The sequence below is a fragment of the Saccoglossus kowalevskii genome, chromosome 14 (genome assembly GCF_978046115.1).
Source record: "Saccoglossus kowalevskii chromosome 14, keSacKowa6.1, whole genome shotgun sequence".
Taxonomy (NCBI): Eukaryota; Metazoa; Hemichordata; class Enteropneusta; family Harrimaniidae; genus Saccoglossus; species Saccoglossus kowalevskii.
In genome coordinates this window covers 15,281,997-15,305,127 of record NC_140654.1, presented here as the reverse complement: position 1 = coordinate 15,305,127, position 23,131 = coordinate 15,281,997, and the positions used below count along the sequence as shown (strand labels likewise).

The 23,131-nt window shown below is 33.4% G+C and overlaps 1 protein-coding gene across 1 annotated transcript; it reads left to right on the top strand.

Moving 5' to 3' along the window:
• The first annotated feature begins 1,710 nt into the window (after positions 1-1,710).
• LOC100376405 (ATP-binding cassette sub-family C member 5-like) lies at positions 1,711-22,880 on the top strand. The gene is made up of 24 exons (XM_078006617.2): positions 1,711-1,874; positions 3,161-3,319; positions 3,465-3,612; positions 5,759-5,989; positions 6,199-6,372; positions 7,468-7,615; positions 8,368-8,516; positions 9,243-9,350; positions 9,822-10,049; positions 10,772-11,041; positions 11,185-11,388; positions 11,638-11,923; positions 12,024-12,217; positions 12,335-12,481; positions 12,772-12,901; positions 13,490-13,772; positions 13,999-14,185; positions 17,305-17,394; positions 17,563-17,749; positions 19,583-19,742; positions 19,866-19,944; positions 20,833-20,946; positions 21,500-21,664; positions 22,082-22,880. Exons 1-24 carry the CDS (start codon positions 1,711-1,713, stop codon positions 22,178-22,180), a joined length of 4,104 nt encoding a protein of 1,367 aa, XP_077862743.2. The 3' UTR covers positions 22,181-22,880.
• The last annotated feature ends 251 nt before the right edge of the window (positions 22,881-23,131 follow it).

Here is a 23,131-nt window from a genome sequence, read left to right as displayed (position 1 = left end):
GAATACTCACCTATAATGAACGATGGGTTGACCTTCCAGAATAAAGCAGATAGCCAATCATGATGTGCAGAATATTTTTTATTAAAAAGGTTTTGTGTTAACAACCAAGAAAACAAAGACGTAGCGCGTTTGGCTAAACCTGATATTGCTATTGACTTTTAAATTTGCTATTATCGACTGTACATTCGTCGTGTAGTTAATATTAATCACTGCGAGATAACTCATCTCTGTACACAAAATTCAGTACAGAATTCCATTTACAAGTTACAACAATTCAAGAGTCAAACCCTGCAAGAACAATGTTTATTAGTATACCAAGATGCACTTCCTGAAGTTGATCTAAATCAAATGCTCTCTCAAGAAATGTCACCATTCCTAGTTCCAGCTGTTACGTTAGAGCTGCTGCAATCAACAAAGCCTACTAGGAAACAAATGTACCATAATATATGGCCAAGCGCAATTGTCATCAGAAGTAAGATCATTTGGAGATCGTGCTGGCATATTTACATCCGCTGTGTTCAAGCAACTCATTGATATTTCTTTTAAAGTAAATGTTGCATTTGATCGTGAGGATGCACATACGATAACAGATGTTACACGAGTTGGAGAGGCTGGTGGTAGCAGACCAATTTGATAGCAGAGATAAAGCTGACCTCATCAATTCTCTGAGCATGCAATGATGTCTGCTACATACTTTTGTTAAGGGCAGCAAATATCCCGGAAAGTAAATATAATCCTTTCAACAGCATATAAAACGTGCACACTATCAAAGCATGGTATGATATGTATCCAAAATCCCACAGCCAAAGCAAGATCCAGCTTTTGGTCAATGTTCCTGTACCAGTCAATTGTCTTGCACTAACACATTGCCGTAGAAGCTGTGATAAAGTTAGGTGTATCAGTTTGAACAAAATTGTTTTGTACCGAGACCCGTGTTTGTATTGAATCCAAACATTGAGAAGAACTAGTAACATACCACAACTACTGCAGTGGTGATATTCATCTGCACATAGAAGATCACATTGAATATATATGTATAAATACTATCATGTTTAGTTTATTTGTAAAAATATGCCACTACAAACTTGTTTTAGTATACCATAAATATGGTTTGTATGCATTGTATACGTGCATGTCAGTTTAGCTGATATACTTTTTAAGTTATTGGTTGTATAGAATGAAACTCTGTATCAATGTTCTAATTTGCATAATGGGTTAAATTTGAGTTTGAGTGTTATCCTGGCTTAATTTATTCAGCATTGGTATAAGTCAATAACTAGCATGGGGGACTGCTAAAATTGCAATGTTTTTAAAGTGAATTCTAGGGTCTTTTAATTATTAACTAATTATTATATTTACATAGGTTCCCATCTTACTTGAAGATCTTTGAAGAGCACTTGATCGTATACATTGTTTTTAATGGATGCTCATAATTCGAAATAGTATGGGCATTATCTTGGGCAACATATTACAAAGTATTATATACAAATGGCTACACATTGGTCTAGAAAATCATTTCGAGAAAACAAATATATCATAGCCTTGTGTATGGGGTTTTATTTTCCCTCAAAATATGATGTCTTTAAGTATTGGTTATGTATGTTATTAACTGTATATAATTTTGATTTACAGACCTATGCTGACATTATTTATTACATTCAACATGAATGAATTATGATTTGTTAATAGGATATTTCAATGAATGAAAACATGGATGTAATTCCAGATCATTATATGGACTATCGTCGAACCTCTTATGCAGAAGCGTTGCAGTGCCATGACTTTGACCTGTCTATTCCTCACCAACACCATTCCTTTGATAGAAGAGATCCAGTTGTAAATATCAAAGGGAGTAAAGTAAAACACGTAACCCGGTAAAATATTCATTTATGATATGGGAAATTATAGCCTCAAATAACAACGAACAATTTTCTCGCTCTGTGAGCATTTGCGTACGCGACGAGATTATATTTCCATCGCATGCTACAGTGATTCTAGTCCAATGTAAACTAAGATACGGCTTTTTACGGAACGGCAAATTATTGTTGGTGCTAGCTGTATATTAATACATATACGAAACTCGTAGTCCACAAAGGACTTATGTAAACGAAACTAATTGACCATAACATTAAAGGATGCAACTATAAATCAACTGACTCATCAATATATAGTTTTATTTCTATCTCATTTTCATATATTTTTTTTATTTGATTCGTTGTTAAGTGAATACAAATTTTCCAAGTACACTAGAATAAACACAATTGCATGAGATTCAGACATATTTCAAGCTAAAGGTACTGTCGAAAAATCAATGCTGACATTAAGTCCTCTAGCCCAGAAATCAAGGATCACTATCCGATTGACCATCCGAACATTCCTAAAATAAGTTTGTCATTGACTATGATGACAGATGACGATGAAATGGGCTTCAGTTCAACTACACAAAGCCACACACACACAGACAACTCCATATAATTGGATCTATACTAAATGCAAAGGAATTATAAGAAAACCATCGTTAGGTAATTTTAATAATCTGTGTTTTCGTTACTAAGAGTAAGTTTATAATTGGGGTAGATTGACCCAGTAACTGATGGACATTCTTAATAAGAATACTACAACTTGTGACAGCCTTAAACATTTAAAGAAATGTATTTTATGAGGCTTCGCTACTAAACTTCATGACAATAAGCTTGAATCAGCAATTGATCTAGACAGACCAAATCATTTCAATATACACTAAAATTGCAATTTTTCATCTAAATTTACATTGACCAGTGGTGCTAATTATTCAAAAGCATATCCTCTAAACGACATTTTTTTATTAACGATGGCTACATCATGATTTAATATATTTATACCAGTGATGCAGTGGTAGACACTATTGCATGTAAATGCAAATATATATATATATATATCGTTTCTTCGAAATGTCACGAGTAACTCATTCTGACTCACAAGAGGTTTATTGAAAGATCTGATGGCATATATCGTCATATATACAGTTTTATATATTTTTGAGCAAAGAGAAAAAAACCATGAAATACAAACTAATATGCGTTATTATTAATATACACACGCGGTATGTGTACAGAATAATTTCTTGCAACGAAACCAAAATAGTATACAAAATAGTATAGTGTTTTTATTTCTTTTTCAGCGAAACTCAATATCTGCCAATAGACAATGTTGGTTTATTTGCATTCGTGTATATAACATGGTTATCTCCGTTAATCAAAAAGTCATTTAAGATGGGACTGACTGCAAATGATCTTTGGCAGTGCGGAAAATCGGACTCAGCGGAGTATCATGGACTAAGGTATATATTATTTATATGATGACAACACTACAGAAAATGTGTGAGCGATATTGTATACAAATTGTACTATATATACTAATTATACTAGCATAGTTAACAATTTGCATAATTTGATGTACCTTATGTAATTACTTTTGTGTCTCAGATTTGAACGACTGTGGAAAGATGAGCTTGAAAAGCGTGGAAGAGAAAAATCGTCCCTTTTTACTGTTTTTATCCGATTTATCAAGTTTCACATTTCGCTCAGTATTGTTTTTCTGCTGATATTTAATACAACGTTGGTGTGCCTTACAGTGAGTATTGTAATTATTTTTATTTGAAACATACATATTCACGAGACATTGTATTCCTCCAAAATATACTTCTATAAATCCTGATTTTATTGTAATAAAATGCCTTAAAATGCATGGTATGTATGTCTCAAAACATTGGACACAATAAACAGCTATACTATAAATCAAGAATCATGGTTTTGTGGAGACACTGACACATTGCATGAATTACAAGACCAGGGTGGAAACTGATGATCTGGTGACTATTTATATATATCGTTGTTTTGGTGTACCACAGGAAGTTCTCATTGACCAACGTAATCAGTTTGTTGGTGACAAAGAAATATGGCGTCTTTAAATCCATGCTCAAACACATGTTTAGAAATCAGCCCACAGACTAGAACAATTACATAGCCAACTTCATTGCATACCGAGAAGCTATGCAAGTCAGCTTGGAGAATTTTAATTACAAACTTTCGGGAGCTATGGACAAAAGAGATAACAATTCTATAATTAAGGGTATATATAAATACATCAATGACCTACAAAATTGATGCGAGGAGACTTGCAAAAATTGGGTAGATAGAACTGAGAAAGCAATTGATAATAGGCCAATGTTTGCCAAATGTTGTACCATGGGTAGGATGGTAGTGTTGTTGATCCCTACAGTCAACGATAATTTCCAGATACAATGGCAGGGACCCCTCTGTGTTAAGGAACGAATTGGGTGGAATGACTATACGAATTGGCTGATCCATGCAAATCTGTTTAGGTTATGATAAAGCTATCATATACACAAATACTTCATCCATGGTACTAGGTAGACCGTGGCATTGTTTGAGCAATTTGGTGGTGGTAATTACTTGGACAAATTTGATCTCACTAAAGGTATATGACAAATAACTTTAAAAGACAAAACCGGAATTCCTTACCTCTCTATTTCTTTTTCAATATTTTACCTCCCTGTCGAAATTGTGAATAGTTCCAGTAAGTTTATTTGCATTATGCGAACAATTCCGATGGCTACCAAAGTCATGCTAGTTCCTAGTACAATTATCTCATAGTTCCCAATGAACCATGATCCCGATAATGCATAGTCGTAGTGTAACTGTATTTTACGGGTATTTGCAAAACATAAAGGATATATGGTATATGCAGTCTACATAGAATTTATTGTACAATGCTACATAAGCCAGGCGATTTGACTACTTCGATGACAAACGAAAGATGTAAAAAAAAAACCTGAAAATAGGAACAATTGCATTTGTTTATGTAAATTGAGACATTCAATCACGGAGACGGCTTGTGGTAAACAATAGCAGAACAAAATCCTCGTTTCAGAGTCTATAAACGTGCATACCCGGTGAAACGAAGCAATCGAACACACGCAGCGCATGTCTTTAAAAAAATGTATTCTTAGTAAATGTTGTTATTAAACACTTACCCCATGCCTCTTCTGCATTCGCTTATTTGAATACAACGACGTATTATATGCAGCATAGCGTCGTGAACAGAGCGGTGTTCAGGGAACTTTGTATTCAATTCATTGGACGATATCACTTAGAGATACTATAATTCGAGCCAATGGGTTACACATTCATTCATTATAGACAGTCCATCTTCATTCATCCTAACCGTCAACAGGGGGGCACGCCTATCTGTCCACATTTTTCTGATTTCTGTTACAGATACTGGAAAAACTCTACAATTAAACTCTAAGGAGTTGAAGAGTAAACATGTGATCAGCCAATCGCTTCATCCGTTGGCACGATCAGATGATTACCAGGGATGTATCTTACGGTTAAAGCACTGCCAATACCAATTGCAATTAGTAAACACTCTATTTATTTAATTCTTGTAATATATGTTTATAATGTCTATCCTAAACATGCAATATGTTGATACTAAACATTATGTCATTATAGGGATACGTTATTGCATAATGCGGCATGTATTATACCGAACCCACAAGTTGGATATTTTAGAAAGCTGGACTCAGCTTACGCGTCCGATAGCCATTTTAAGTATGGTTTTTCTACAATTCAAAGGCTTTTCTGGGATCACAATATACACTGCCATATGAATAACAATCATACCATCTCTGAAAATAGTTGTTTTCAGAATAAAAGCAATCTCTCTGATATTAATTTTATTTTTGTTATTGCAGGTGACTATATTCCATATATTGAAGTACATACAAGGGAGTGAGACGAATCTTCCATATGCACTAGGTCTGTGTTTTACAATGCTAGCACTGGAAGCGATGCGCTCTGCAATGAATGCATTAAATTTTAATCATACCTACAGAGTTGGGATGAGACTCCGAAGTGCCATTCTGGTTGCAATATATTCGAAAGTATTGCGTATCAGGAATTTACAGGACCAGACAATAGGGCAGGTCGGTACCAATGCCATTAAATTGACATGTTATAGTAACTCATGTTACTCAATAATAATAGTAAAACATAATTTGAACAATATTCATGTTTTTGTATTAAAAAAAGGAAATAAATAGTTGTATAACGTGAAATATACATTTGCATTTGTTATATTGGGTGGAATTCTGTGAATAATACTGGAAAATTAATTATTGCTCATAATCTGCAGATCATCAATTTATGTGCTAATGATACCCAGCGTATATTTGATGCCATAAATATGGGAGTATTTGCGGTCACAGGACCAACATTGGGAATAGCAATGGTTATATACAGTTATATATTACTTGGGCCTGCTGCATTGATTGGTGCAACAGTTTTCTTTCTCGCATGGCCAATACAGGTGAGTTCACAATGAACCGATATCTGATGTAAACAATATTGAGTCCCATTCTGCTGTCAACTGTTACGCTCACTAGAAATCTGTCCATGACCTGCATATTATCCTTACTGACTTCTACTAGCACTAAATGTTCCTGGTGACTATCATTGTATTTTTAATATGCAGTGTTTTAAGCCAGAACTACATATTAGTGATATTCTTGATTATACATCAGCCGTGAATGTCACTGAACTGAATTAAAAGAACCTTCAGCCTGCCATTAGACCTCACCCCGTTGGAATGGCCGCCACCCTTAACATAGGTGTTGTTTCATAAGCTCAAGTGTTTTGAATTAAAAACTCATCGTTCAACATTATTTTCTTGTAATAACACATGATAAATATGTTCATGTCAAATATTCAATTACAAATGAAGGAGTTTAGAAATTACAACAGAAAGTCTCCAACATGACTGACTACCCATTCAGTCATTGTAGGCAAACATAACTAAAATATCACTTTCATAAAACACTTTATTTAGATGCAATTCCGTCTAGTAAACTGTGGTTTGTCCACTGTAGCATTTCACCATCCGAATATCCTTAATCATTTACACAATTGTACCTGAGTGTACAGTACCGAATCATCATCATCTATGTCAATGTTCCAATGCTCTACAACAAAGAGGATAGTCATGGGTATTTTTACTTATTTTCTGTCTATATGACACACCCTGTATGGTAATTACAAGTGTTACAATATATACTGCCCATGAGATGAGTGATATGCTGGGATCATTGTGGCATTACATGTAAAAATAAAGCTGGGTGTAAGATATCGTTTGTGGGGTTCTAGAACCTCTATAAGGCCTAATTTACCTTTCACATTTGCTTAATATTGTTACAGCATAACGCGATCCATCATGATCATTAGTGCATTACCTTCATTATTTGCAGACATTGTTATTTTGGTCATAGTCCCACACTAGCAGACTTGAATTGGTCACTGATTATTTGTACATATGTATTTCCATTGTTTGTTTACCAGCTTCCTCTTTCTTTCATTTAGTAGAAGTAAATCTTATGACAGTTGCACATGTTTTATTGTTCGTCATTAGGTCATTTTTGGGAAACTAATTTCCAAGTTTAGAATAAATACAGTGAAGATAACAGACAGAAGGGTTCGCATGACTAACGAAATGATTCTTAGTATTGCACTGATTAAAATGTATGCATGGGATCATTTATTAACCAAGAAAGTTCAAGGTGAGTTCTTGTAAGTTTATTAGCAGAGGGATTGCTTTTTATGCTGAATTGTTACAATGTTCAAATATTTATAGTTGCTAAGGCTACAAAACTGTTGATATTCAAGCAAGATTTGACTTTGCCAAGATAATTTGATATCAGAATTACAAACAGTATTCATCATAGACGTGAGAGTATTTAGGGCTAATAAAAAAAAATCATTAATTAAAGTTGTACAGTTGTGTCAATCAATCTATGCTCACACTCTAGACTGCATTCTGTGGGTAATGACTTAATGTCTTCTCTCCATGTTACTATGGGCTTTCTATTTTTCTTTCTGGTGAAGTACATATGTCAGTGGTGTGTAGCAAGTGGGTACGGGCAAACTCGCAACATATGTGAATTATACATTCAAACGAGGCCACTAGTTTCAGTGAAAATCAGTTTCGTTTGTAGCATGTTTCTGTTGTGGTATGTACCAGAATTCCTCTAGAATTCCTACTGTACGATAACATTGAGCATTAATTGTTAGTTATGAAATGAATATTGGATCGGGTTGCTGTTTTGTCATATAGAAAATGACCACCAGTGAAGATTGATCTACTTAAACCTACCCCAATCAGAATTAAGGTGTGGGCTTTCCAATGTTGTGGAAGTAATATGCAGAATGATGGAAAAGTAGTTGTATTATATTCTGCCGATTATTTTATGTAATTAAAGTATTGTTCAATATCATTTGTTTGAATGTAATGAGTGTGTACATTTCTCTTCAGAGATTAGAAACACTGAAAGGACCTTCCTGGAAAAAGCTGGTTATTTATGTTCTGCTAATGTATTTATCAATCCCATTGTGCAAGTTTTGTCAGTATTTCTAACTTTCTTGGTACACGTTTTGACCGGAAATGAGCTTACAGCAGCCACGGTAAGTTTCGAAAACGTAGTCTTGAAAAAGAGGAAAATTTGGAATTACATAACTATTGCAAAAACGCGCGATTGATTACCGCGCTGAACTAAATTAAACAGAATATTACATACAGTACAAGTGTATACTATTGAAGCATACCACCTTTGAAAAAACCGTATTTATTTGCAACATAAATTCAAAGTGTTTTTGAACTAATTACATTCGGTGGGGAATATACTAGTACAATATTAATTTACAATAACCAATACACATTGAAAATACCGATGAAGCGAGTTATTCGATATTTTGTAATTATAGAACAGCTAAATAGGCATGGCGATCTTGTTCTGTTCTCAAACTTTTATGCAGCATAATTACCAGCTTATTATTCTAAATATATTCATAACAGAATAAATTCTTAAAATGATTTTAGTATATATGTGCAGTCTTGGGGCTATATATATATCGAATGGAGGAGGCCACTAATTGGATTGCATTTCCACATCTCCTCTACATGTGTATCAATATTGTTTTTTGCCTTTGGAGTATGGTGCCTTTAAAAACATCAATACACTTTTAGAACACCGATTACAGTCACATGTAATGTATCACTATATTTAATATGCATGCACATGCGCGCCAACTTGTAAAATTGTTGAATTCAGTTATTTGTTCTGTTTTACTAGTGGTATTACCATGAGAATAATCTGTAAGAAAACCAATAATTTACATTTCTATTGTAAGGCATATGGAGTAGTTGCTATTTTTGGTCTGACAAGAACAATGGTGTCAACACTCCCACTATCAGTAAAATATATTTCTGAGTCTGTTATTGCAGCTGAAAGAATGAAAGTAAGTTTTACAAACTTTGTACTTTCGGGGAGATTGGTAAATTGTGAACGCGGGAGATTGGTACATTTCGAGCTCAGTCGTCCGTAGGCCATCAATGATGCAACAGCAACGTCACTTTCACGAACATATGCTAAAACATATACTAATTAGGTAACTTTTCACGGGTAAAAATCATTTAAAAACATGCACAACTTTGAAATAATTAAATATTAACGAGCCTCTACATAATCCGTGAATTTCGTAACTTGCTATGATCAAGTTAAAGAAAAAAAAATAGTTGCTTTCAACATTTTGCGTCTGATCTAAAACATGTCTCAGAAACATATTCTTTTCAGTTTGTGACAAGAGGATCAGTCAATTTAGAATTATCACCATGTTGGCTGTCGGAAAGCGATTGTTAATAAATATTAATTTGCAGTTTTGCAGCCAATTGCTCCCCCTTGTTAATAAACTTTTAACTTGCATTAAAAGAAAGTATTGCTGATTGAGGAAATCCAAACATATACAAGAAAAGCTGATCATGAGTATAATGCAATCGAGTTGTCCTCAGCACATTTTTCATGGAATAAAAAAAGACAAAATGATCGTACATCTCAACCTCAAGATAGTGGTAAAATGACGAGCAATTATCTTGGTAATACCAGTCAACAGATAGAAGACAATGTAATATTATTTGACATCAACTTAACCGTTAAAAAGGTGACTGTATATTATGCTTGTAAAGTATAACTGTTCTTTGCATTTCTTGATTCAGAAACTTTTGAAATTGTTTTTGTAGAATTTAAATTCTAATACTTGACTATATGCAAATATACTGTGATGTATACTGTTGACCTACTGTGTGTACTCTTTATTTAAAAATAATAACGTAATATAATTAAGTTATAGTATCTTGTACGAATTTGTCTGGATTCGTTTCCAATACATTATGTATATGCCTTATATGATGAATATAACATATAAAACAAATTAATATAAATGTAAAGTTATGAAAACGCCTGCAATTTATTCACTTTTTGTTATATTGTCATGACGATCAAGTGTTGATTCGATAGGACGATCAGGCAAGCTTGGATTTCATCAAATCATATAATAACATGTGCTGACATGCAGAGACATATACGCAATGATATGTTATTGGAAATAATACTAATATTCATTGAATCAAAGACATTAATTGACAAAATAAACAAATTGAAATAAACTGATATGATTGTTCAATTGCATTGGAACTTGTACGTGGATAACAATTGGCTAATTTGACGATTAATTCCATTATCGGTTGCTCTATTCGATATAAAATCTTAGTTTGAACAAATGAATTAAAACATTGAGACTTCAATAGTTGTATTCAGTAGAGAACGATTTTGAATTCTATTCAGTGGAAACAATATTCAACAATTTCGCATATTGTATTCCAGGGTCAGCTGATTGGGATATGTGGTAGTGTAGGTAGTGGTAAATCATCGCTTATATCGGCCATTTTGTCTCAAATGCGGCTAATAACCGGTAAAATTGCCATTGATGGTAGCATGGCTTACGTCTCCCAACAACCATGGATTTTTAATGCCACATTTAAAGAAAATATATTGTTTGGTCTTCAATTTGATAAGCAGTTATATGAGAAATGTATACATGCATCATGTCTTCAAGACGATGTTGATATCTTACCAAATGGCAGTGAAACTGAGGTATTTATTGAATTAAATTGTCACTATCATCTTAAATAATTGTCCAGTTAATTTGAATACCATGTATATAGGCAATAACTCCATAAATGTCGAGTTTGTGAATCTAAATCATTCATGTTCTTGTGCTTGTAAATGCTTTTTAGATTGGAGAGAGAGGTATAAATTTAAGTGGTGGTCAGAAACAGAGAGTGAGCCTAGCAAGAGCATTATATGCTGGTAACAATATATACTTACTAGACGACCCACTGAGTGCAGTGGATACACACGTTGGACAGCACATTTTAAAACATTATGTAATGGACGCTCTTCATGGTAAAACAGTGTTATTTGTTACTCATCAGTTGCAGGTGAGTGAGTGCAGATTTTTATGTGTTTTCATGCTCCATATTAATTTCCAAGCTTAGATGATAATATAGTAAGTGTTATTGACATACCACTTTATATGACTGTATACACCGTCGTGATACTGGTGAATTTGTATCACTTTTTTCAAAGAAAATTCTGATTACACGCAATTGTCAAATAAAAAAAATGAAATACGCGAGGTGTAGTATTGCATACATTCAATGTTTTTTGTTTTGTTTCTTATTTGTTAGTATTTGAGAGGCTGTGACAAAATTCTAGTTGTGCAAGATGGCAGAATTCATGAAAGTGGAACACATCAGCAATTAATTAATTATGGTGGTCATTATGCAAATTTAATAAAGCGTTTCCACAGTAAAGAAGTTACAGAATTGAATAACACAATTGATAGCATTTCAAATATAAATACTGCAGTTTCAGTTGATGCATATGCCACGTGTGCTCACAGTGATTCATCCATGAGTCTTAGCAACACATCACGGATATCATTTGGCATTCCTCATGATAATAAGAAGGAGGGTATGTACTAGTGAAATTATGTTTTAAATAAATTCAAAAATAGTAAACAGTAGCTCCTTTACTCTATTAATCGATTTGTTGACGTAATATACTTAACTAGAAAGTGGTAAATTAATGACAAAAGAAGAGCAAGCAGAAGGTGGGGTAAAATTGGCAACGTATCATGCTTATATACAATACGGTGGAGGATATCTGATATCAATCTTCACAATATTCACAATAGTTATTGTAACTGGTTGTGTTGCCGCTAGTAGTTGGTGGCTTGGTTACTGGATTGCTCACACTACTAATCAGGTAAATCATAATTGTACTAAAGCAAACATGACATTATTTGTTATTACACGAAATATGTGTTCAAACATTCGATTTCATATTTACAGGTTGTATACGTGTATATTTCTTCTCAAATAGGATACCAATAGCACATATACAAATGAGACCCTTACTACTGGCTTTATAACAGAGAATACAGATACAGCATATTTTGGTTATGCGTATAGTATTATAATTGTAATTATGATTACGTTTGCAATTGTCAAATGTGTTCTATATGTCAAGGTCAGTGCCACAATCTCGTTTTACACATATACATGGCTCCATTGTGTAGCTCGTCCGTTTGTTTGACAGGAGTGCATGGGTATTTGAAAAAAAAATCGTACATGGTATTATAATTATTTATTATGTATGCACTCATCTGCGGATACACAAATATTGATATTAATGTTGACGCTATAACTTCCACTAATACCAACCACCTGCTTTGTTACAATCGATATATATTCAAACATCATTCAAATTTGTATTTATTATCAATATTATAATGAGATGTATCTAACTGTCATAATCAGATTACACTGAAAGCGGCAACTAGATTGCATAACGAAGTTTTCAAGAAGGTGTTCCAAAGTCCAATGACTTTCTTTGATACTACACCTTCAGGACGAATTATAAACAGATTTTCAAAAGATCTAGATGAAGGTGAGCAGGATGTTTCTAATGTTCAATTTTAAAAACTTGTTCTTCCAATTGATACTACTACTATCATAACAAATTAAAATCTACTTTGTCAATAGATTTAGCTATAAATACACCAGCATCATTTACAACAGTAATGGTCTTCTTGGCTATATTATCAATGTATATTAGAATACAATAATGGATAATTATTGATAAGATATATTGATATCTCATAGCATATGTTAGTCTAAGAGCACATTACAACACGAAATACATAGATCAGATTGCTCAGTAAGACACAATATTTTACATTTAAAACATGCCCAGATTCCAATATAGGGTTTTGAGACAAATATAAGCGTATCTCAGACACCAATTATGTGGGATTTGGAAACCAAATATGAATTTCTGCAGTGAAAAGATCATTTGCTCTGTTCCTCTAACATACATGGGAATGGTGATACGATTTGTATAGCCCTGCTTTAACTGGATTTTAGCATACATCACTGAAATGCATGCAGACTTGTGTGATAACACATATTTTCAATTGGGTCAAATACTAAAACAATATAATATAATAAATAACATTATTATGTGTTTATTTTACAGTTGATGTACACTTGCCGATTAATATGACACAGACGATTACTCTATTTTGCACTATATTGTTTTATTTTCTGTCTATATCTTTGGTATTTCCGTGGTATTTGTTAGCTTTTATTCTTTTTAGCATAGTTTTTCTTGTAGCTTTTTCATACTTTCGACATGCAATGCGTGACCTAAAGCGACTTGACCATATTAGTAGGTCACTTTGGCTTTCACACATGACTGCAACTACACAAGGAGTTTCTACTGTTCGTGCATATGGAAAACAAGGGGAATTCAGCAAAAGGTGAGTTGGCTTCATATATTCCTTTTGAATTTCATTCATATTATTATTACTATATATCACTTGGTTTTTAGTCAGTGTGATTTGAGTGACATCAGCGGCGTGTATTATCCACTAATCTACCTATTGTGAATAGTTGAGCCCATGACGCCACCGGCATACGACCAACTAGTGTGAGTGTTTAAACCAAAATAAATTTTAATTTTACATGTAACTATTTTATGTCCAGATTTGCAGATTTAGTTGATTGCAATTCAGTTCCATTCGTCTTGTTCTATCTGACAAATCGATGGGTTGCTGTGCGGCTAGATGTAATTGGCATGATAACTTCATTTATTGCTGCTCTGATGACAGTACTAACACATGGGCATGTACCTCCATCTTATAGTGGAATAGCCCTATCATATGCAGTGCGGGTGAGGTTATATACTATTTTATACCATCCTTTGTACAGGTGACCTTAGGTTAGCATTTTAATTTAATGTACAAAGTGGAATTACCCTAATATAAGCAATACAGATGACTCATTACATATATTGAAATATCGCTCGCACACATGGTACAAGTGATAGAAGATTGCTATACCAATGCATATTGTAGACAAGTCTCCATGCATTACACGTAGCAATAACAGATTAAAGTAGTTTGCTATACTCAATAATATATTCTGATCACCGAAGTCGTCGCAGCATGTTAATGGTTTATGTATACGATTCACAACTACTGATTTCAGTTCTTTTTTTTGTGTGTGTGTTTAGTGCATAGTAACATCACTGTTTTACAAGGGACACGCACGGCTGTTCCTCCCAAACACCTATAGTGAAAAAAAAATCATTTAAACGTGATTTCACTATACACATATATTTTGTGATTGTGATCACGACATGTGGAATATGATTCAATGAAGTGTTTAATATCCCAGAATATTGAAAAGTGCTTGAAACAGGAACACATTTTAAAATGTATTGTCACTAATAACATGTTCATACAAATCATTTTGGATAGTGTTAATTAGAAAAATATATCGAGTGATACGTTTCGCATCAAGCACTTTGCACAGTAACCATAGCATACAATAAACAAAATCAAGTAAATATGTATTACTAAATTTAATAATAACATTAATATGATAGGTATAACGTTTAAAAAGACGTGTTGCTGTAAAAATAAGTATTAATAAAGTCTTTGACTTATTTATGTGCAGCTGAATAAGTGTGTTTACTGAAACAATAGAATAATAATAATTGTGATGACAAATGAGTAATAAGCTGAACAATACAATGACAAATAACTTCTCATTGACATAAATGAATTTGCCCAATTCATTCTATCTTTGTGGTAATGTTGTCTCGAATGTAACATATCTAAGCACATTCCTGGTAAAAACAAACAACAGTGAAACAAATAATTCAGTGAGTAGTGTTTAAATAATTATCATTATTGTTTCGAGCAATGCGATATTTGAACCAGAAACATATCACATGAAATTGAAACCCGGAAATTATGAAATTATGACCCTACACCATTAAAAAGAATTAACTGTGTTACCCTGTTAAATTCTACCCAATGTTCGAATAATATCATTTGGTAAATCAAACCATGTCTCTGAAGAATATCTGCAAGGAATATCTGAAGTATAGTTAAATCAGTTAAATCAAGTTTACACGCAACAGATAATTGTGTTCATCGTATACGAAGTGTATCTTAAAAAGAAGGAGCAGCCTAAATTATTGCTTAATATTAGTTATATTGTATTAATGGTATTTCTATATCATATTGAAATAATTATGTATTATTATAGATTTAGAGGGGCTCGTTTCAAATATTCGCAAATTAGCATAGGTATGTGGTAATCACCAAATTAAGTGGGATCCAACTTTTAGGCTACGTCAATAGAATACTAGCTGTGAAGAAACTGAATCTATTGATTCGGTTACAGGCAATTAATGTCTGTCCAGCGCTACGCCATCCAGTTGAATAACTTTCATTTCATCTGCGGCCGCCGGTAAATTGTATGCACAGCCACAAAATACATGAATATATAATGATAAATACTAAAATCAATTCATTTATCGCTACATGCACAGCATATCAGCTGACAGTGGAGGCGTGTGAGCAGTGTTTCTAATAAATATTGTGTAATCAGTCGATAATAAACATTGTTACTAAGATAAATGAGTGTCGTAGACTACATAGTTTACACAATTGTCCTGTAATAAACACATATGAAGCATGCATATTCTATGTTTTAGTCTGAAACATTGCATGTATATTTGTTTTCTGAAGTCCTCAAAATAAAACAGTTTGGAAGAAAAGTATTGTATACATGTTGCATACATAAACATGCATTGTGTTTTAGTTCTAAACACTACACGTGTAATTATTGCAAGAAGCGATTAACTTAAAACACTTTGGGAGAAAAAGTGTTTTAGTTACTCCAATAAACACAGGTGTGTGTTATACCTTAGCACTTTGTTAAACATTTATAATATGGTGTTCTGAGTTGAATCATCGTAGATGATTTTGCTTTCTGCATTGTTTCAAATTAAAAACAGTTTTCGTGAAAGTAATGTGAAAATGCTCAGATGTGATTCTAACCACCACCGCCGTTAAAACATGAAACTATTCTCTGAAGACTATGGACCGTCTCATTGTGCGTTCAATTACGTCACCTTCGTGCTATTCTAGTTACATAAATGGCATATACACCATAATCTTTACTTACGAGGCCCAGACTACAGTTTTATTTTCTTTCACTCAATTGTGCTGTTTGCATATGGTTGGTTTAATTCATAAATGTCCTATCAATAAACACTTTAATGGCACATTTATGTCCCGGTAAGTTATTTTTTGTGTATTTACTATGTGTGTCAAACACTTGTCCAAAAATAACACTAATTATTTGATGGTAAATACAGTGAATACACATGTTTTTAACTTCGAGAGTATGATTTCAATTGAAACAGTGTGTTGTAATGTGCAATGGGATATAATATTAATGCAATTATATTATATATCTATTATCATAAATAACATATAATATATACATATATAATAGTAAATTCTCGGAGGGCATTGCTTGTTGATTTAACACTTTAAGGACTATTATTGAAAAGAAAAGAATTTAAATGTCATTCGTTTGATAGCATTTTTGAGATACATTGTAAAGTGCTACATTTCAATTATACAAGAACGAAACGACAAAATTTGTGTATGTTACGACTAAAAGCAAACCCTAAACAGTCAAAATGTCTTACAGCCCGTCGATCTGATAATCGTTAGTTTGATTGCACGTTTTTTATAGTGAGAATAACGTTGACCTATCCACTTAGATATTGGTAGAGCCACCTGGTTCTGATAACAGTAAACTATCCTTGTGGTAAAACAAAGACTGTTTCGAGTAAAGAGTTCTTTCCTGTCGAACAGTGAAGAAAACTGGTCGATAACAGAAGGTTTAGTACAATACAGATGAACCAGTAACTTGTTCTACCACAGATGACAATGCATTTAATACTTTTTGTTACATAATTTTCAGCTGACAGGAGCTTTGCAGTTTCTTGTGAGGATGATTGCAGACTGTGAAGCCAGATTTTCATCAGTTGAACGAATACAGTATTATATTAAAGTAAGGTTACCTTATAATTACTGAAACGATATATTTAATGAAGGGAGGAATTATGTTAGGTTTCTTATACAAAATGATGAACATACAACACGAGGTGTATATTATTGAGATGTATATTATTTGTCTATGTTTGCAAGTACATTTTGACTGTTATTGTTTGTTTTCAAGAACTTAATATCTGAAGGACCAGCAGTAACTGAAAATAGACCGCCCGATAACTGGCCTCACTTAGGTACAATAGAATTACAAGAATTGAAGATGCGCTATCGTGAAAATCTCCCTCTTGCTTTAAGAGGTGTCTCATGCAAAGTAGAGTCAATGCAGAAGATAGGAATTGTCGGTAGAACTGGAGCAGGTATGAACCGTAATTAAAAATCATTAGCGACAATGTCTAGATGAATTTCAGCAATAATTTCAGTTATACCAATTTTTGGCTTGTCGATTTTGTACTACTCTTGCCTTCCTTATTTGGAAAGCGATACTTTTCAGTTTCCTCGTCGTCGACTGATTTACATGTAAATTGAGTAGTTTCGATGAGTGCTGTTCTGGTCCACTGGTTTATAGGGAAGTTTCAAACCGAATTTGTTCTCTCATTATAAACGTGCATATTAGTGCAATTACCTCTTACTTTTTAAAACATTTGTGTAGTGGCAAACCTAGACTTAGAGCCACTTTTTTTTTCTGATTAGCCAAGCCATTCTACTAACAGTCGATGAGGGATTGCAATGAGATTATATATGCACCATATATGGTGTGCCGGGTGCATTACGCTCGTTTCCCTGGTCTGACATTGTCCATACATAAATCATAATAGGGTCTGTGGTATATTCACCGCAAACTGGTGAAATCGATTATCGAAACGATATATATATATAAATATATGATTCAATTGGTTGTTATTAAATGTAATAATTTGTATTCAAGTCTATTTACAACATATTTCATATTATTTGCTTTCAAAGGAATTGTCGAGAAAATAATATATATATATATATATATATATATATATATATATATATATATATATATATATATATATATATATATATATATATATATATATATGTGTGTGTGTGTGTTTAATTTGTTTAAAAGATTCCTCTCATTAGTAAATAGCGCCCTCACTCAACAATATTTAGAATTAGTGGTTGGTCAAAAATTTGATGAGTCAGGTGCATCTATTGGCTAAGCTTGTTGTACATAGATGCAAATGAGTATAGGAACCATTAATGCTTTAGCGTGTACTGGGAGGGGTGGAGGATTTCATGTTTGTAATGACTGGTTGTAATGCGATATCTCGTTGTTTTCAGGATGCAGCCTGATATTTGTTGCGTTCTTGGTTGTTTAATTATGGCTAAAATGTGTGTGGTGGGTGGAAGATGTGTTTATTGTTTGTTGAGTCATTGTTTAGACACCCTGCAGCTTGAAATGGTATGGTCCAAATCCAAATTCGATATGGCGGTGTCGTCTAAAAACATGGGATCAAAATGATTTCTGTTTATGTATTCACTGCTGTAGATCCTGAGAACTAGCCATTGAATATGATGTCCGGAATAGATGGTATTCTGAACAAGCTTTATTAATTATTGCTGGCTAGTCTAATTATTGCAAATCTTGTCGTTGCATTGTTGTGCTTCTAAAATATATTTTTCAAATGTCTTGAAACAGATTCAAATATAAGGATATGGATTGTAAAATATTAAGATTATATAGTGTCCAACATATTAATTTGTAAATGGTAAATTTAGTTTAAAGAATTCAGTGACAATATTATGAAATAAAATAAATTAAATAGAAATAGTATGTGTATTTTTGTATGTGGAAACTTGGCTGGCCCACACAAAAATATAAAGAAGTGAGGTATGCAGTTCTTTTTTTTTACTTTTTTTATTTGTGAACAATAAAACACTCACAGTGCAAGGCAAGTTCACCAACATGTCTATTCTCTTGCTTGAGTGTGATAGTATATGGTTTAGTGAATACCTCTTATGTTTTTAAATTTTAGAATTTCTTTTATTTGGGAACGTTCTTCTATAAAAATAGAACATATATATATATATGTGTGTGTGTGTGTGTGTGTGTGTGTGTGTGTGTGTGTGTGAGAACGCAAAAGCATGAATTAACATGCATATGTTATACATTAACAAATACATACATTAATACATTAACAACATTTCTTTAATTACAGGAAAATCTTCCCTTGGTGCTTGTTTTTTTCGTCTGAGGGAGCTAAACTCCGGTGCTATATATATTGATGGTATTAATATAGCGACTCTAGGATTACAAGATTTAAGATCAAGATTGACAATAATTGCCCAAGATCCTGTTTTGTTTGTTGGAACTGTCAGGTTTGATTCTATGAATAATACATGATACAGCCATGAGTATTTTGATCAATTGCAATTATTTCTAACTGGGTATTTGACTCAATACCAAACCAACTATAAGAGTATGTGTTTCTCAAATTGTAGATATAATTTGGATCCATTTAAACAATATTCTGATGATGAAGTTTGGTCAGCTTTGGAAAAGTGTTACATGAAAGACACGGTAATCTCACATTACGAACATATAAATGCGCACACATTAGATTCAAACTCACAAACAACTTAGTACGATTCAGAGAAGCCTGCTCTAAACAGCGTCCCTGAACAGTAACTAGGTGAGCATCCGTAAGCTGAATTTACAACTACCTGAATGTGTACATAAATAATCTGGGAACAGTAGTTTATCTTGTTCTATCAATGAGCCGAAATTTGTAAGCCTCAGCCTATGCAACCACTCAAGCTTAAATGTTAACGATCAATAAATATATACCTTCTGAAGAACTAGAGTTCTGTCACAATAATTCATTTGCAATATTTCCTAGCTTAATTTTTTCGGACTGTTTGGATTTGTACACGCGAACAATAGCATCAGTTGGCAAATATAGTAAGATAAAAACGCATAAGGCCTTCCAACTTCATTGGCTGTCAAGGAATACAAATCCACACAAGAGATGAGGTGTTCATGATACAAGGTCATCCACACAATATATACAAGATTATAGTACGATGGGTTATTTGGGACATAAAGTCTTCCACAAGATAAGCGTGTTGTGAGCGTCTTTTTTCTCATTAAAATTGCATACTGAATTGCATAATATTCCTAGAAACTTTTGGCTCCGAACATAATTTTGAAAAAAACTACGACCAGCGGTTGTATTAGGAACAATAGTTAATTGCAAAAATGAGTGTTGAGTGTTGAGTATTTTTATAGAAACAAACCTGAAATGGGGTATTCCAACTGGTCAAAAATGTCAGCCTGGAATTAATTAGTAATATAAAATGATGTTAATTTAAAAAATTTGATCTTGCCAAATTCGTACAATACTTATATACTATCAAACTGTATTGTTGATGCATTTACTCCATCCCTCGTGTTGTATATTAACTATAGGTGCGTAAATTAGAATATAAATTGAATGCCCCTGTTGTTGAAAATGGTGAAAACTTTTCCGTTGGTGAAAGACAACTACTGTGCATGGCAAGGGCATTGCTCAGAAAATCTAAGGTAATGACATTTAATTCAGCATTGCGTTCTCGTCTAGGGACTTCGTGAGCTAGTTCATGTGATAAACTGTGTTAATTTCAGTAATTCAGTAATTTTCTGAAAACATAAATGTATTAGACCACATGAATGCATTTACATATTAGTTAGGATATTATTATAGTACTGAGTGGTATTTGCACCAGATTGCACACAATAAATGTTTTGCATTGAGTAAATTTCAGTCGTATATTTACAACTGTGTGGGTAAATGCCTAAGAAGCTGTTGTCGTTGGTTGAGAGAAATATAGGATATCTTGTTTAGATCAATCAACTTAATGAAATTAATCATTAAATACATATTTTGATATCATTTGACACAATTGGAATATAAATAGGTTAGTGACTGATTCACAGTTTAGAATCCCGCGGTTATAGTAACTTCAATGAGTGAGTGAGTTAGTTAGTGAGTAAGTGAGTGAGTGAGTGAGTGAGTGAGTGAGTGAGTGAGTGAGTGAGTGAGTGAGACATGAATTTAAATGTTATTAATATTAGTATTGTTATGTTTTACTCTTAGATAGTCATGCTGGACGAGGCCACTGCTTCCATTGACACAGCGACTGATAGTCTTTTACAACAAACAATAAGAGACGCATTTCAAGATTGTACTATGTTGATAATAGCACACAGGCTAAACACTGTATTAAATTGCGATAACATTATGGTCATGGATAAGGGAAAGGTAAACAGCAACATATTGTAATCAATGTGAATACTTTGTCATGTACATACTGTTAGGAATGGAGTTAGACAGAGTGTATCCGTAAAATAATATGAGGTTATTGCGAAGATACATCAAAGTATGCACGAATACATTATTGACTGAAGCGGGAGTATCGACCGACGTGCATACTTTAGATATCCCCGTAATACCCTTATTATTAAATATATTTTCTTTCCAAGTACTTGTATACATCATGGGAATGCCGAAATCCAAAACAGAATCAGCGAACTTTTTGAGGATTCCGGTCAAACCTGGTGGCAGCCATGTTTGTTTTTATTATTATATGACGCTACGCGCGTAATCATTCCATCATTCAGTGTGAAGACGATTAAACACTAGGAGTGTTACTGACAATGAATTCTTTTTTTATTCCAGGTTGTTGAGTTCGATAAACCTTCAATACTTTTGGCTAATACGAATTCCAAATTTAGTTCATTAATGTCAGCTGCTGAAACAAATGGTTATATAGATTAACTGACTTTTTATAAGGTATAATAACAGTATTTTTGTCTCGATATATTTGTATTTAAGCAATGCAAGATATGTTTTTGAAGATATACATTGCTGAAAATATTTGATGTTGTCACGAGGTGTTTGTATCATATCAAAAACTGTATTATATTAAAAGGACACACTAGTTATTATGCATTATACACGCAAGATGTAATTTTGTATTTATTAATTCATTGTTATATTATAAATCTATTAACAGCCCAAATCGCAACTACTGTCGCTGGCCTTTTTTTATAATTCACCGAGCGAATCCGCCGACTGACATTGTTCGACGCACGTCGGGAAACGTCATGTACCGAACATTCCTACACGCACACTAGTTAGTCCTTGGCTTTGAGTTGTTATATTATCTTGATAATATCTTGAATTGTTCTATTCCTGGCCATGTTATTTATGTCACATTTTAGAAGTGCATGGCACTGATATACGTGACTAATAGGGTATGTTGTTCCTTCCCTGGTCGTAGGGTGTTTACTGACTTTGCTGTGGTGTCTACAATGCAAAATGTCGTATCCTCCACCTCTTACCAATAATATAGTTGCGTTGGTGCGTGGGGAGGGTCGCGTGTAGTGCTGAACCTCTGCAGGGGCGGGCGATACTGACGGAGAGAACTGTAGCAAGCATATGTGTTGTGTACCTAATAAACTATTGTTTCACGTAATTCATGTGTAGTGTCGTATGTGTAAAATTGGCCGGTGTGCATTATTGCTGCATATATGTGATATAGTTATATTGAACTCTACTGGAGCCCATCAGTCTAAATTATACCTGTGTTACACGAATTGTGTATTTTTATATTGGCCAAACACCAGCACACGAGTTGGTAAAAGTATTGCATACTATTTCGTATTTTGGGCTAATATTAGACCCAGTGACCTCATGACATTTTGGGATAAGAAGTGGGATTTGAAT

What these genes read in the sequence shown, in the direction of transcription:
- LOC100376405 (XM_078006617.2), top strand. Translation starts at nt 1,711, where the DNA reads ATGGATGTAATTCCAGATCATTATATGGACTATCGTCGAACCTCTTAT. An exon ending in TTGTTACTCATCAGTTGCAG is followed by an intron (nt 11,389 to 11,637) that starts GTGAGTGAGTGC and finishes CTTATTTGTTAG; the next exon opens with TATTTGAGAGGCTGTGACAA. An exon ending in CATTGCTCAGAAAATCTAAG is followed by an intron (nt 20,947 to 21,499) that starts GTAATGACATTT and finishes TTTTACTCTTAG; the next exon opens with ATAGTCATGCTGGACGAGGC.